This window comes from Megascapheus bottae, chromosome 15 (assembly GCF_031878675.1).
Source record: "Megascapheus bottae isolate mThoBot1 chromosome 15, mThoBot2.hap1, whole genome shotgun sequence".
Lineage (NCBI taxonomy): Eukaryota > Metazoa > Chordata > Mammalia > Rodentia > Geomyidae > Megascapheus > Megascapheus bottae.
Genome location: NC_143523.1, coordinates 57659972 through 57675569, shown reverse-complemented (window position 1 = coordinate 57675569; position 15598 = coordinate 57659972). Strand labels below are relative to the sequence as shown.

General features: G+C 47.9%; 1 protein-coding gene across 1 annotated transcript; it reads left to right on the top strand.

Moving 5' to 3' along the window:
• Positions 1-2534: 2534 nt before the first annotated feature.
• On the top strand, positions 2535-15332 carry Hnrnpf (heterogeneous nuclear ribonucleoprotein F). The gene is made up of 4 exons (XM_090346779.1): positions 2535-2647; positions 9018-9150; positions 10184-10236; positions 13435-15332. Exon 4 carries the CDS (start codon positions 13484-13486, stop codon positions 14729-14731), a length of 1248 nt encoding a protein of 415 aa, XP_090202905.1. The 5' UTR covers positions 2535-2647; positions 9018-9150; positions 10184-10236; positions 13435-13483; the 3' UTR covers positions 14732-15332.
• The last annotated feature ends 266 nt before the right edge of the window (positions 15333-15598 follow it).

Sequence of the window (15598 nt, the reverse complement as noted above, 5' to 3'; positions counted from 1 at the left end):
TGTCCCTTAGTCTTCTGCACAAGGGGCTCTACCACTTGAGCCACACCTCCACATCGGGCCTTTTCCTGGTTAACTACAGATTAAGTCTCTTGGATGTTCCTGCTCAGGCTACCTTCAAACTGCAATCCTCAGGTCTCCTAAATAGCTAGTATTTTAGGTAGGAGCTGCCTCCCTACATCATGGCATAACATTATCAGTGCTGCTTTAACAGTTCATTTTTCATTCCTCTCTCTTTTTGTTCTTTTGCCAGTCCTGAGGGCCTGGGCATTGTTCTTGGGCTTTCTCAAGAATACTGCTCTACCCACTCGAGCCACAGCATCACTTCCGGCCTTTTCTGTTTATGTGGTACCACGGAATCAAACCCAGGGCTTCGTGCATGCTAGGGAAGCACTCTACAGCTAGACAACAGTCCTGGTCCAACAGTTCATTTTTCTATGACTCAATAAAATAAGCAGCTTTGGTACCTCAGCGATATACTGCTTGCATAGCTCTGAGGTCCACCCAGAATGGATCTCTAGTTCCAGGGACAAGAAAGGCAAGAAAAAAGATTTGCGAACAATGCAGTGAACTTTGCCTGCTTCCATACTTATTCTATTCCTCCTAGGTCTGCTAAAGGACGAACCTATCTGAGGAGAAAGGTGGCATTTAGACAAGGGTGCTTTGCCTGTGCACCAGTACTGGGGCTTGAACTCAGGTTGCAATTACTTAGCTTTTTTGGGGGGGGGGGGGTAACTGGAGATGAGAGTCTCAGGGAGTTTCCTATCCAGGGGTGATGGTCTTGAACCTCCAACTTTAGATGTGTATCTAGGAGTATATTTGTGAGTCACCAATGCCCAGTTAGCTTATACTATGGCTGGACCTTCAACTGGCTTTCTCAGTTCTTTCACTCTCCTCTCACATGAGACAGAGCTCCATGTACACTCCAGGGATGTTCTGCAAATCTGTAATCCTAGGAATGTGAAGATTGTGGCAGAAAGACTGACTTTCGAGGCCAGTCTAGGATACATAGAGGTTCTTGGTTGGAAGCCAGCGGGGCAGAAAAGTCTGAGATTTATCTCCCATTAAGCAGAGGGGAAATTTGGCGTAAGTCGTTGAGCCGACAAAATCTGAGTTCAAGTCTCACACACACACACCCAAACTTCAACCAGACTACCCCACCGTAAGACTGACCCTCACAGATGCCTTTAGGCTGTCTCTTTTCTTCTGAGAACCAAGCTTATTTCCCTCTCTCCCTCCAGTCTTCAAATCTGTAGCCTCTCGAGATTCAAGCGCTCAGCTGCGCCCAAACTTCCCGCCCTTCCGCTAAAATCAATGGGCGCACGCGCCACCGGTGCCCTGCCGCCCCAGAGGCGGGCCCACTCCTCCTCCAGCCCCGCCCCGCATCCGGCTGGCCAATGCGTGGCTCCGTTTTGGACGCGTCAGAATAGCTCCGTGATGGTCCCGCCCCCCACATCCGCTGCTGAAGGCTCCGCCCCGCCGCGGCGCTTACGTTCTTCCGGCTCCGTCGAAGAAGCAGGTTAGTCCCGCGTCTTTCTGAAGGTGGGGCTCATAAAAAGCCAGCTCGCCGCCACTCCGGCTTCCAGAAGTGGGAACGGGACGAGGGCTCTCCTGGTGCCGTTTTGGGTGTCCGGGACGTGGGGCTTGAGCTGGGGTGTGTTGCGCCCGGGGCTTCCGGGCGCGCCGCGTGCGCTCGACGGGCCGGACGCTGCCCTTCCGCCCCTGGGCCCGCCCTCGAAGCCCCGCCTTTCGGAAGCCCCTCCCCGAGCGCGTTGCCGCGAGTTTCCTTAGTGACGGTAAACAAGCCTCAACTGCCTCAGCCACAACTGCCAAGTGCCCCGCGTTCTACCCTCCTCTAGGTGCTCCGAGGGCAGACCGAGGTTCCGGATGTGAGAGCGGGAGCGTGGCGGCTCCGAGCCCGAGGTGAGGGGCGCCTGGGGGCGAGTCCGAGTCCGGGGCGGCATCGGGGAGCCCTGGGGACCGGGCCCTCAGACGACGGCAGCTCGCGTTTGCGGTCGGGGTGGCGGGAGCCGCGGTGGGTAGGGGCCAGACCTTGGATAGTGGGGCTCTAGTTTGGGGCCGGGAGGCCGGAGTTGGGCTCAGACGGTAGCCCAGTCCGGAGCCGGCGGGTCGAGGGGATGCTGGGCCTGGGGTCGGGGAGGGCTGGACCCGCGGCCGGCGTTTGGGGTCGCGGAGGCGGAAACCGAGTTGTAGACTGAGGACCGGGAGGCTGAGCGGAAACTGGGACCCCGGGGCTCGAGTTTGGGGTGCTGGGGTCCGAGGTCGGGACTCTCGGGGACCGACTGAGGCGGTGAGGGCGAAAGCGGGAACCGGGGCTCGGGAGGTGGGGCGCGGCGTGCGGCGGCCGGGCCGGCGGGCCGCGAGGTGAGGGCGGGCCACGTGCGCGGGCGGCGGCCGGGCGGGGCCTGGCGGGCGGGTTGCGCGCTCAGGAGGGCGGGCGGGCGGGCTGTGAGGGAGGCGCCGCTCCGCCCCACCCACGCCGCGCCCGGGCTGCAGCTCGCCGGCCTGGCGGCCTTTTCTTCCTCCTCGTGGCGGCGCGTGTGCCGGCTGCTCTCGAGTGCGCTCGTCTCCCGCCCGTAGGTCCCGCGTTTGCGCTCTTGACGAAGAAAAAATACCTTGGCCTCGTCAGGTTAGTCGGTGGTTTCCTTTTTTTTTTTTCTTTTTCCCCCTCCAGTTGTGAGTAGCGTGTGGTTCTCTCACTCCGGGGAAACTTGAGAGGTCGGCGCGCTCGGCCGCGCCCATCCCCCACCCGCGTCCCGGAGTGGCCGGCGGCGGAGCTCCGCACCCGCGCTGGCGCGGCGGGGAGGTCGCCCCCTTCCTGATTCCTTCCTTGTGCCCCGCCGCCGGGGAAGCCGGGACTCCTCTGCAGCTGGCTGTCGGCGCGCGGCAGGGGGCTTGTGGCGGCCTCGGCGTCCGGCACCGCCCGGTCGGGGCTGAGGAGAGCGGGCCCGTCTTCACACTTCGTGCTCCTTTAGGCGTTTTGTGTTTTTTTTTTAAAGTGAACTCTTGCTTCGGTATTCTAAGAGTGAAAGTACCTTCTTCGGCTAGACAGCGTATGTTGGCCTCGGTGAAAAGAACTTTTTGTAACGTACGTGTGCGCGCGCGCGCGCGCCTTCCCCTCCCTTGGCTTTTTCGCCCAAGGCTGACGCTCGAGCCGTATCTCCGCTAAAACTTTTTGCTGAGTAATTAGAGATAAGAGCCTCAGACGTTACCTACCCGAGCTGGCTTCGAACCGCCATCCTCAGACCTCAGCCTTTTTTGAGTAGCAAGGATTACTGGCGTCCGGCAAAGTTATAAGTTTTTTTTTTTAAGCTGGCGAATTCCTTTTTCTTTAATGGAGGTTTTTCCTTCTCCTTAATTGCTGAAAGTAAGAATTGCCTTACGGCAAAATACTGAGTACTACTGTAGGGGAGCCGGTGCTGCCCTGTGGCTAAGCCTTTGAGAGCGGGATCATTTGGCCGTAATGTGCAGGTTCAGAGTTGGTGGTTTTACCACATTCTTTGGAGTATGACTTTGAAAAGGAAATTAACTCCCCTGAACCTAAGTGAAAAGGGTTAAGTCACTTACTCAAGGACACAGTTCAACCGGGACTTAGGTCACACAAGTACGTCCTGCTCGATTAAGAACCCTTTCTCCCCCCCACCACCACTCCCTTACTAAGCTTGAATTCTGTGGGAGCCAGCTTAGTGAGCTGGAACATAGTTCAAGCAAAAACTGATTTTTTTTCTAATTCATATCAGTTATTTTTGTGTGGATGGGAATTGGAACCAGGACTTAATGCATGAGCTGCAGTTCTAGCCACCTAAATATTTTTCCTTGAGACAGCGAGCCAGCCTAGGAGGCAGCAGGAGCCCTAGAGTCCGAATCTGAGTATCTGGAGTGGGGTCAGTGGGTGCTTTTCAGGGTTTCTCAAATTTTGAATTCCCAGCAACTCTTTATTTCTTTTCATGAGCCACATGAGTGACAGCTCAGCTTGTCACTTGTTATATGGAAATCTGGCTGAGGACTTAGATTCGACGTTGCCTCCGGGACCCTCAGCCTCCAAAATATCTTAGTTTTGAGCTGCCAGTGTACATCCTTCTCATTCTTTCTTGCCATAGCATTTTTCACTTCAGCATTTTTCAAAATATTTAAGAAAATTATCTTGACTCTCCTGTATGTTGATACATCAGTATGTTGTATTCCTGGGAATGACCTTGAAAATTTGATAGTTGCTTTTTTAATCTAGTTTGATCGTGATGTCTTTGCTGCTTTGTGTTGCTGGGTTTGGACTAGTATTTGTTAAGAATTTTTGCATGCATCTGAGTAATGGATGAGATTATTTCCTGAAATTTAACTGATTCTAGAACTCTTGAAAATGGAAAGTTAATTTCAGGGTGCTTGTAGATCTAAGAATGCAAGGATTAAATTTTTTAACACAAAGACACAAGTATTTTTTCAAATGAAACTTCATGTCATAAATACAATTTCATCTCACATGGCTCTTAAGTCAGTAACTATATCATATACATTGAAAAAAAGACCAGTTATTGACACTTCTGTTCTTATTAGAATCCAGGCTTTTCTACTTTGATACAATAGTGCTTTCCAATAAGATAGTGATATGAATTCTAGATCAGATTTTTTTTTTTTTTTTGCTGGGTGGGGGATTGAACTCAGGGCCTGGACACTGTCCCTGAGCTCCTTTTGCTCTACCACTTGAGCCATAACACCACTTCTGACTTTCTTCTGTGATTGATTGGAGATGATCCTTGCACTCCCTTTCCTGCCGAGGCTGGCTTCAAACTGATTCTCAGATCTCATGAGCAATCAGTTCCTGGCTTTGGTCAAGCTTTTTGAGGGGGAGAGAGAAGAGGGTGTCAGTCATGGGCCTTGAACTCTGCCTGGGTAGTGTCCCTTAGCTCTTCAGCTCAAGGCCACTGTCCTACCCCTTGAGCCACAACTCCACATTCAGTTTTCTAGTGGTTAATTTTAGATGAGAGTCGCAAGAATTTATTGCCTGGGCTGGGGCTGGCTTTGAGAGCCTCAGATCTCAGCCTCCTGATTAGCTAGGATTGCAGGCATGAGCCATCATCACATCTGGCTCAGTCAAACTTTTAAAAGTGAACAACTCTTAGTCACAAATGTGTGAAACTATTGTCATAGAACAATATTCTTTCTGTTTTGGTACTAGCAAAAAAAGTAAAATGGTACTTGAACTTACTTGGGGCCTCAGGCACACTGATGATAGGTCTAACATGAGAAGATCTACCAGCATTTTCCTACTAATTGGAGATAAAGCCTCAGTTTACTGTCAGTCCTCCATTCAAACCTTTATCCTCTAGGTCTGAACCTTCTGGGTAAGCTAGGATTTCAAGTACTAGCTTCTGTGACATTTTGACACTTTCATGTCTGTAATTGTCTTTGATGTGCTTGATTTTGGTAAAGTACCAAAGCCTCTGGCTTTTCTTGTAATTCTGTGTGCTAGAAGTCTGTAGGATCAGTCAGAAGAGTTGGTTCCTTCAGAGACAAGGGAAGCTGTCACAGATGGAGGAAAGAGATAAAGGAATGAAAGGAAATTCTGTTGGCTTAAGATAAGCTTGGTTCTGTGGTATTCCCATTGGGATATTTGAGAATAAAGTAAAGCAGGCATAAATTTTAAAAGCTCCTAAATTTAAAGTACAGATAAAATTGATTCAGAAAGAATGTTCTAAAGTCTCCCCCCTTTCTGTTTTGTGGTATTTTTCTACTTGAATTACCAGGCTACTACTGTGTTATACTATCATTCATTATTGACATAAATATAAAACCCAAAGGATTTTTTTTAATTTTATTTTATTGTCAGGGTAATGTATAGAGAGTTACTACCTGACAAATGTAAATGTTAGTGCAATTATTTCTCACACATTGATACCCCTTATATTTTTGTTCCCTTTTCCGTCTTCCCACCCCTCCCAATTATCTTGTATTCCCCTTCCCTTCCCTATTCCAAATGAGCAAATAAACATATACAATATACCAGGTAACAAAGTCAGATACACTAACAACGTGAGATTAACCATATGAAACCCAAACGATTTTTAAAATTCTGTAAAAAGATGTCTGAGAGTGCTTATGTTTTCTTCCTGTTAAAATATTGTTGGTTTTGTTGTTTTGTTTTCTTCCTGTTAAAATACTGTTGGTTTTGTCTAGCACTTGTTTCCTGAAACTGCCCACCTGTGAAGTTTGGTGTATTCTTTCCAGGTGCTAGAGATGGCTCCCCTCTCTTGCCCCCCCCCCCCCCAATCTATCATGTTCCTTTCCCTGCTCCTAGCTCCTTTTTAGGTTTGTTTTTTTGTTTTGTTTTTCCTTTATCAGCTGTGTATTCTGTTCCTCTGAAGGAATAAAAGCTACAGCAGTCTGAGCACCTGTAGACACACACACGCACGCGTGCTACTTGGGCAAGGTATGGGTTTTCTGAAGCAATGTAGAAGTAACCCATCTTTCTAAGCAAAAGTAGCACACCTTCTGAAGGGCTATATATTAAAAATCTCCCTGGGAAGCCATATCCAATCCCACAGGCTCTTACTAGGACTTCTCAAACTGTTGCTCAAGAGATACTGCAAGTTGCTGTAGAAGGTTATAATACCTAATGTCAGTATTTCCCCATCCTGCATCTTCCCCACCTTCTTATTATTTTTTAAACTATTTTTGGTGTGGTTCTTGAGGCTTTACCTCAGAGCCTGGGTGCTGTCCCTGAACTACAATACCACTTTTGGACTTTTGCTAGTTAATTGGACATAATAGTCTATTGGACTTTTCCACCCTGGGCTGGCTGACTTGATTCAGATCTGAGCCTCCTGGGTAAGCTAGGATTACAGGCCAAAGCCACCAGTGCCAAGCTAAATTGTATTTTCTTTGACAGACTGTACACACATTCTTTAGCTACATGGGGATATTGCTACCGATTGATGGAATGAAGTTTCTTCCTCAGTTGGGGGCAGATTGATCTAGTTGCTTCATTCCATGAACACAGATTATTTATCTAGTCTTCTATTAATTTAGGTAGTCTTGATTCTTGAATTATATTTGCAAAATGCAGTCGGGGTTGCTTATTTGTTGTTAAGGGTTTATTCCTCGTGTGGATTTTGGGTTTTCGTTGGTCATGGGTTGAACTCTAGGCCTGAGTGCTGTTCCTGAGTTCTTCAGCTCAAGGTTGCTGCCCTACCCCTTGAGCCACAGCTCCACTTCCAGTTTTCTAGTAGTTAAGTGGAAATACAAGACTCCTGGACTTTTGTGCCAGGGCTGGCTTTGAACCACAATCTTCACATCTCAGCCTCCTGAGTAGGACCAGAGGTGTGAGCCACTTCACCTGGCATCTCATGTGGATTTTAATATAAGCATTGGAGACAGAAAACCTTAAACTTAACACTTTTAGTAATACAGCTTTTGAGAAATGAACACTGAGAAAAGTGGCCACAGTGCATAAAGTACATAAACCAGTGGGGGAGAAGAAAATCAGATAAAAGTTAATGGAAAACTTCCTGCAGCATACATATCATGTATTATAAGTGGATGTTCTTTAAAAAGTTGTCCGGGCCTGGAGCATATTCTTGTTGAGTATATTAAAGGGTGGTGGCTCGTGTGTATAATCCTAACTACTTGGGAGGCTGCTAAAATCTGAGACTCTTAGATTTTTAATTAAGTGCCCAAAACAGCCTTGAAATTGAGCTGTGGCTCAAGTGATAAAGCACTAGAATGGTGGGGTTGGAGGGCGGGAAGTTCAGGAATGGTGCTCATGCTCTGAGTTCAAGCTCCAGGACTGGTAGGTATTTAAAAATAAAAAATTGAAAGCTATCTATAGTGAAGTAACTAGGCAGTACACTCTTCTGGTTGGGGTACTTATATTAGGGCTTTAATGGTAGATCTTCAGCAAAGCTGCTTGGCTTTCTAAACCACAATAAGTAAGAAACACACTACTAATAGCTTGAATAATTATTCAGTAGTCCTAGTCATCTTGTTTCCGCTTTATTTTGAAACAGCCTCAAGAGTTCAACAACAGTTCCTAACAAAAAGTAGTCACTCGTCTTGGTGTTTGGACTTAGAGCCCCCAAAAGCATTTGACTAATTGCTTACTGGGTGTAGTTTTTAGGAATTTTGTTGAAGGATGGGATAAGGAGACCAAAAGCTCTGCAGGTTCCCGTTCTTTTCCGGTGATCTTTTGTGGTTCCCTGTGTGGTGCTCTGTACTTTGCCCGATCGCTCCCCTCCCCTGCGGTCGGCCCCCTCCCTGCCCCCCTGGGCCATCACTGACGACTGTTCGCCTTCTCCCGCCCTCCCTCCCTACTTCCTGCCCGGGCCAAACGCGCGGTTCGCGGCCGCACCTGCAGGCACGCGTTTCCCATTGGTGACATCTTGGCGGGCCGGCGGTGGCACTTCCTCCTCGGCACCCCGTGACCCACGTCCGGCCGCCGGCTTGGCTCACACGGGTCTCAGCGTCCCGGACTCCGGACTCCGGACCCTACGGCCCGTCCCCGACGAGGTGAGTCCCTCGCCTGCCCCAATTTCCTGAAGTCACACAGGCCCCTCCTTCCCTCACTTTCCTGGCAGGTGCACCAGCTTTGACACTGCCCTAGGGCCGCAGAAAACTTCCCGTCTGCTCCCCCTGTTTGGCCTTGGCCTTCCCCCCCCCCCCATCCTGCCATCCAGCTTCCTTGCAACGCACCTACCCCTTTCCCTCCAGACCCACCTCCCTCTCCCGAACTGTTCTGTTCTAGCCAGCCAGTGGCCCAACTCCACGAACCTTCTCTACCCCACCGCGGGGAAGCAGAGGAACCGGCCAGCCCTTCCCCAGCCCGCCCCCTCCCGGAAGCTCCCGCCCGAGCTTGTACAGGCCCAGACCTTCCTCAGCCACTACACTAGGTCTCCTCGTGGAGACTGGTACAGACTTGGAGAGTGTCTCTGGGCCTCAGTGGGGCTTCCTGCCCAAACCCGCACATCTCCTCCCTTTCTGTAATTTACTCTATTTGATCTTCCTTTCAGGTTAAGAACAAAAAGAAGATGCACCTGGACTTTCCTCGGAGCCCTCTGCATTTTTAAAGCGTTGGGTGGAATTTGGGGTTCTCTGGCCGCTGTTGCTTGATGAAAACTGAAACCTCTTGTACCTTCCTTGGAGGTAAGTCTTAGAGCAGAAAAGTCAGGCTTGCTTGTGCCTGGATCCTGTGATCCGATTCAGCAGACTTTGACTCAGGAGTAAAAGTCAGGGTAGCCTGGACACACTCCAACAGTACGGAGGTCAAAACTTAGAAAGTGAAGGGCTCCTAATGAAAACAGGTGGGGACTGAGAGGGAAGGTAGATAATGAGTAGAGCCTGAGTTCCACCTCAGCTGCAGTCCAAATAAAAGAACCTGGTGGGTGGTGCACAGCCCTGTTTACCTTAGAACTCAAGACACACCCTGATTGTCTGATTGCTTCTACCTGGAGGCAGCTTTGATCCTGTCAGACCACTCTACTTCTACACTGGTTAGAAATACAGAATCTAAGCCTTTCTGCTGCATTCTCACACTGGTTCCAGGGCACAGGCATTTTGTATTTGGACTCCACCCACTGGCAGTGTTGTCAGTGCCTTCCAGTTACCTGGCCAGTGATACTAACTTGCACTGGCAATGCTTAAAGTAATGCAGCCTGTACTCATACCACTTGATCCTCTATGCCAACCAGAGAGTGTAGCCTACAGCCAGCCAAGGGGTGTCCCCGGGGGAAGCCTTAGGTGACATTTTGCAAGCTGCTTGGAAAGGAGCTAGGATAAACTGAGTTGGAAAGGAATCTGAAAGATTCCTGAATGGGTATCAACTCTTTAGATCCCTGCCTCCAGGGAGGTCGTGGGCTGGGCATAGGATTGGAGCCTGGTGAAAACCTGATTGCATTGCATTTCCTAATAGATTTCCTAGCTGTTCTGGCTTTTTCATTTGTATGCACCCCATTCCTCATCTGTGTAATCAGGGTATAAGTATAAGATAAATACAGTTCACATGAAATTCAAGTTGAAAACAAATCATTCTAGCGAATACCCTTCCTCTGTAAAAATAAATAAACAGCTTTTGAAATTGGAAGCCCTGTCCTGGGAATGCCCAGATTAGTAGCAGAATGCCAGGTTTCTGTGGCAAGAAATCCAATGTCTTGTTTTTCCTTTTTTTTTTTTTTCAAAGAACAATCCATCAACTATTGTATCTCCCACTGAAGGCATCTGTGGTTGTTTGAGGTAAGCTTTTTCATTGAGGAATTCGATTCAGCTGTATTGTATTACATACAGCAATACCAAACTGATATCTAAGTTCAATACACCATCATTATCCCCTTTTATATCGTACCCCCTCATCTCTCCTTAACCCTCACTTTTGGTGGGTGGGGGTCGCAGGGGAGTGGTATCATTGGATCATACAGCAGTTGTAGTTTTAATTTTTTGTTTTTTCTTGTTTTGGAAAGTCGGTGTGGGGGCTTGAACTCTGGCCGGGACCCTGTCCCTAAGCTCTTTAACGAAAAGCTAGTGCTCTACCACCTGAGCCACAGCACCACTTCCAGCTTTTTCTGTATATGTGGTACTGAGGAATTGAACCCAGGGGTTCATGCATGTTAGGCAAGCACTCTACCACTAGGTCATACTCCCAGCCCCTAACATTAAGTATTTCAACTAGAGCTCCATTGCATTTTTTTCAGTTGAGTTTTAGTTATTGAAGATGGGAATAGAAATTGAATAGTAAAAATAAGGTGTTAAAAGCAAACATGGGTTTCAGGAAAGATGGCTCTCTGACCCCTTCTAAGCCTCCACTGTTTCTGAAAGAAAACTTGTGCAAGGCCTTGTCCAGCCTCCTCAGATATATGCATATGAATTCTTACACTTCCCTTGTCTTTTTCTGCCTAAGTAGGTTGCTACATTCTTGGAAGATGTTGACACCACTTAGGCAGCTATAATCTTTTGCTAATCTGGGTTGAGGCCTGCTGTGCCCATTCCAGTTTGTGCTAAGAATGGGATCACTAGACAACAGAGCTAGTTTGTTCCCAGTGCTGTTTGAGAAGAACTTTAAAGCAGAACAGTGCTGGGAGTGTAAAAAACACTAGATTTTAGGTTGAGGCCGGCGGAATAAGGTTTTTATTTTATGGGAAGACTGAAAAGTGGCAGTGACACCTGGAGGATTAGAAGTATTTAGCTCAGCAGAAGGTTGGGCAGAGTATATTTGGAGGAAGAATTACGGTGTGCGTCACATCTCTCCGGCATCAGTGTGGCAAGTTCCAGGCACTGAGGAGGGAAGGAAGTGAGAAGAAATTAATGATCCCATTATCTTCCCTTCAGAGTGGTATCTGAGTGTGGCTTCATCATGGCTTGAGGTAAGGGGGCCTGGTCAGCCATTAACTTTGACAGTAGGCATTAGTGAATATCCTAAGTACATTTAGAGAGGTCCTATCACTGTAGACTGGGATCTACTGGAAGGGACACTACAATGCAAAGATGAACACTTGTCCTTCCAAGATGATCCTTAGCCACGTAAATGTGCCCTTAATGGTGGACAATGCATTTAAAGGAAAGTATATCAGGTCGGCTACAGGCAAGACTGAGAAGGCCTATGTTAAAAGATGGTCGGGAGTTTGGCCTAGTGGTAGAGTGCTTGCCTAGCATGTACGAAGACCCGGGTTCGATTCCTCGGTACCACATGCATAGAAAAATGCTGGAAGTGGTGCTGAGGCTCAAGTGGTGGACCTGTACCCTTGAGAAAGTCCAAGAACAGTGCTCAGGCCCTGAGCTCAAGCCCAAGACTGGCCAAAAAAAAAAAGGATGGTTAACCATATTATGCCAGTAGACTGTTGTTTAGAAAATGAAGAAAAGTTTCCTAGGTTGGCCTGATAGGAAGGACTGCCACGGGGAAGCTGTGGTGGCTTTGTACATCCCTTTAAGGGATGTAGTTCACCCTTCTTGGGGCCATGGAGACATTTGAAAATAGCAGACACGACTGAGATGAAGCGCACTACTGACCTCTAGCGGTGGAGATCACATTTACAGCCAGGTGTCTGTAATGGCACAAGTCGGCAGGCTCTACTTAAAGGGAATGCTGCTCCAAAATGCTGGCAATGCTGATGCTAAAGTAGAGGCACCGTATTTCTTTGTGGGTGCACGTGCAATTCTCCACTGGGTGTGTTCAGTTACACAATGTGTAGAAATTTTGTGAGAAGGAGCTACTATCTGAGGTAGGTCAGGAAAGTAAGGGAAAGGAGGCTTGGATAAGTAAGCTGTCTATAGTGTAGCTATAGGATGTAGATGTAGTCGTGAAATTTTCCAGTGTGACTCTTAGACTTCCAGAAGCAGTGCTTGGTGTAGTCTAGGATGACATGGTAGATGACTGGGAATAGAATTTACATGGTGTCTTCAGAGGTATGTGACCAGGTACTGTCATCCTGCCATTAAGAATGGAGGGGTGGCCGGGTGTTTGGCCTAGTGGAGAATGCTTGCCTATCGTGCATAAAAACCCAGGTTCGATTCCTAGGTACTACTACATACATAAAAAAAGCCAGAAGTGGTGCTGTGGCTCAAGTGGTAGAGCTCTATCTAGCCCTGAGAAAGCCCCAGGACAGGCAAAAGAACAAACAGGTGCAAGGAACAATCCCCCCACCCCATCCTGTATCTTGAGTTCACCCCAAAGGCCAACTGCTATGATTAGAATTACAGACTTTCCTGCCCGAACTGACTTCAGATCTCAGTCCTCAGATCTCAGCCTCCTGAGTAACTAGAATAACAGGCATGAGCCGCCATCACTTTATTACATGTATACTTAAAGTGTACATATGCAGTTGGTAATAGGACATTTATGCAGGAAAGGCTACAGTTACACCTGTCTCCAGAATCTCAGGTTGTTCTCATTATTAAGTATAACGCGTATTTTGCCTGTGAAGTAATTTCAGATATTTAGGTCTCAATATTTGCAAGTTTAAAAAGATAAAATGCTTGCATTTGAAAACAACTTTGTGGGTGTGGTGTGTGTGTGTGTCTTGTGGGGCTCGAACTCAGGCCTGGGCTCTTTAGCTCAAGGCTACCACCCTACCCCTGAGCCAAACCCCTGTCTGGATATTATCTCCACACATTGTGTTTCTACGCCCATAGTAATCGACACTACTACATTTTCAAAGTATTGACTGAGCATCCTAGGTCGTCAGCTTGTTTTATGAGACTTGAAATCGAATTGCATTCCTGGAATGTCTATTTTGGGAGGTTCAGTAGGTCTTGGAATGTTGCCCAGGCTGAACTGGACTCCTTAATGCTGGCCTTACAGGTCCATGCCACTGTGCCTGGCTTGATGTCTCAATTTGACTCATCTTCATCTTGTTAGAAGCCCAAGAGAGAAGTATTTACTGTAAGTTCTCACTCAATGTATGAAATAACTGATGTGAAATAGTTTCTGCTCTCTTTCAGCTACAATATCTGTACCCAAGCTTGTGTGCATCTGTCCTGTGAAGTGTCCATGATGCTGGGCCCTGAGGGAGGTGAAGGCTTTGTGGTCAAACTCCGTGGCCTGCCCTGGTCCTGCTCAATTGATGATGTGCAGAACTTTCTCTCTGACTGCACCATTCATGATGGGGTTGCAGGGGTCCATTTCATTTATACTAGGGAAGGCAGGCAGAGTGGTGAGGCTTTTGTTGAACTTGAATCTGAAGATGATGTAAAACTGGCCCTGAAAAAAGACAGGGAAAGCATGGGCCACCGGTACATCGAGGTATTCAAGTCTCACAGAACCGAGATGGATTGGGTGTTGAAGCATAGCGGTCCAAACAGCGCTGACAGCGCCAATGATGGCTTCGTGCGGCTCCGGGGCCTCCCATTTGGATGCACAAAGGAAGAAATTGTTCAGTTCTTCTCAGGGTTGGAAATTGTGCCGAACGGGATCACACTGCCAGTGGACCCGGAGGGCAAAATTACAGGGGAGGCCTTCGTGCAGTTTGCCTCTCAGGAGTTAGCTGAGAAGGCCCTGGGGAAGCACAAGGAGCGAATAGGGCACAGATATATTGAGGTGTTCAAGAGCAGTCAGGAGGAAGTTAGGTCCTACTCCGACCCGCCTCTGAAGTTCATGTCTGTGCAGCGCCCAGGGCCCTATGACCGGCCCGGCACAGCCCGGAGGTACATTGGTATTGTGAAGCAGGCAGGCCTGGATCGGATGAGGTCCAGTGCCTACAGTGCAGGCTATGGAGGCTACGAGGAGTACAGTGGGCTCAGTGATGGCTACGGCTTCACCACCGACCTCTTTGGGCGAGACCTCAGCTACTGTCTCTCAGGCATGTACGACCATAGATATGGAGATGGCGAGTTCACTGTGCAGAGCACCACCGGCCACTGCGTCCACATGAGGGGCCTGCCCTACAAAGCCACCGAGAACGACATTTACAACTTCTTCTCTCCACTCAACCCCGTGAGAGTGCACATTGAGATCGGCCCCGACGGAAGAGTGACCGGAGAGGCTGATGTGGAGTTTGCCACTCATGAAGAAGCTGTGGCGGCAATGTCAAAAGACAGGGCCAACATGCAGCACAGATACATAGAACTCTTCCTGAATTCCACCACAGGGGCCAGCAATGGGGCGTACAGCAGCCAGGTGATGCAGGGCATGGGGGTGTCTGCCGCCCAGGCCACCTACAGTGGCCTGGACAGCCAGTCCGTGAGCGGTTGTTACGGGACTGGCTATACTGGTCAGAACAGCATGGGTGGCTATGACTAGTTTTGTAAAAGCATTGGAGTTGTTTCAATCAAATATTCCCAGGCAGCCGAGAAGCAGGGAGAGAGCAGTCTATAACTAGAGGAAGCTGTGGGACCCACATTGCACCATGAGTTTGTGAAATCTGGATTAAAGAAATTACCTCTTCAGTGTTCTCATGCAGACCTTTCTTCTAACATCTGATATGGAGTAAGCTCAAAACTATCTGTTTCTATTTTCCTCAGTTCACATTTTGATAGTGACATCCCTTCCAGTAGTTCTGTTAGTTGTTGGTTCTTCACACCAACCCACAGGGAGCACATTGGGCTGATTGCTTTTTTTTGAGAACTCAAGGTGCTAGGTCCCTCGTTCAAAGAGAAACATTTCTCATGTTCATTCTAGTTTCTATTTCCTTCATTTAAAATCTTTTAGGTTGAATTTCAGCTTTTTAAAAGTTAGTTTTGCGATTTGAGACACAATACTAATACTGTAGGAATTGGTGAGGCCTTGACTTAAAGCTTTGTACTGTGATTTCCTTTTGGGTGTATTTTGCTAAGTGAAACTTGTTAAAGAAAATTTTTGTTAACTAAATTTTTTTCTTAAAATAAAGACTTTTCCACAATGACTGGCACAGATTATCTACTCAGCAATAGCTAGCAAATGACTTGGGTATTCAGGGAGAATACACATCAATGTACAAATTACACATCAAGTCTGAGTTCCCTTGTATTCCTAGGGTTGAGGCAGAGGTGACTAGAAAACTAGAAACGCATCCACATGCCTAGCCACTACTGACACGCTTTCCACTGAGCCATATTTTTCTGCTTATGCATTTTTGTGTGTGTGTGGAACCATTTCTAATACCTTTAGTTTTAAGGCTACATGAGATCA

Excerpts from the sequence above, each read along its gene's own strand:
- Hnrnpf (XM_090346779.1), top strand. The coding sequence starts at position 13,484 with ATGATGCTGGGCCCTGAGGGAGGTGAAGGCTTTGTGGTCAAACTCCGT.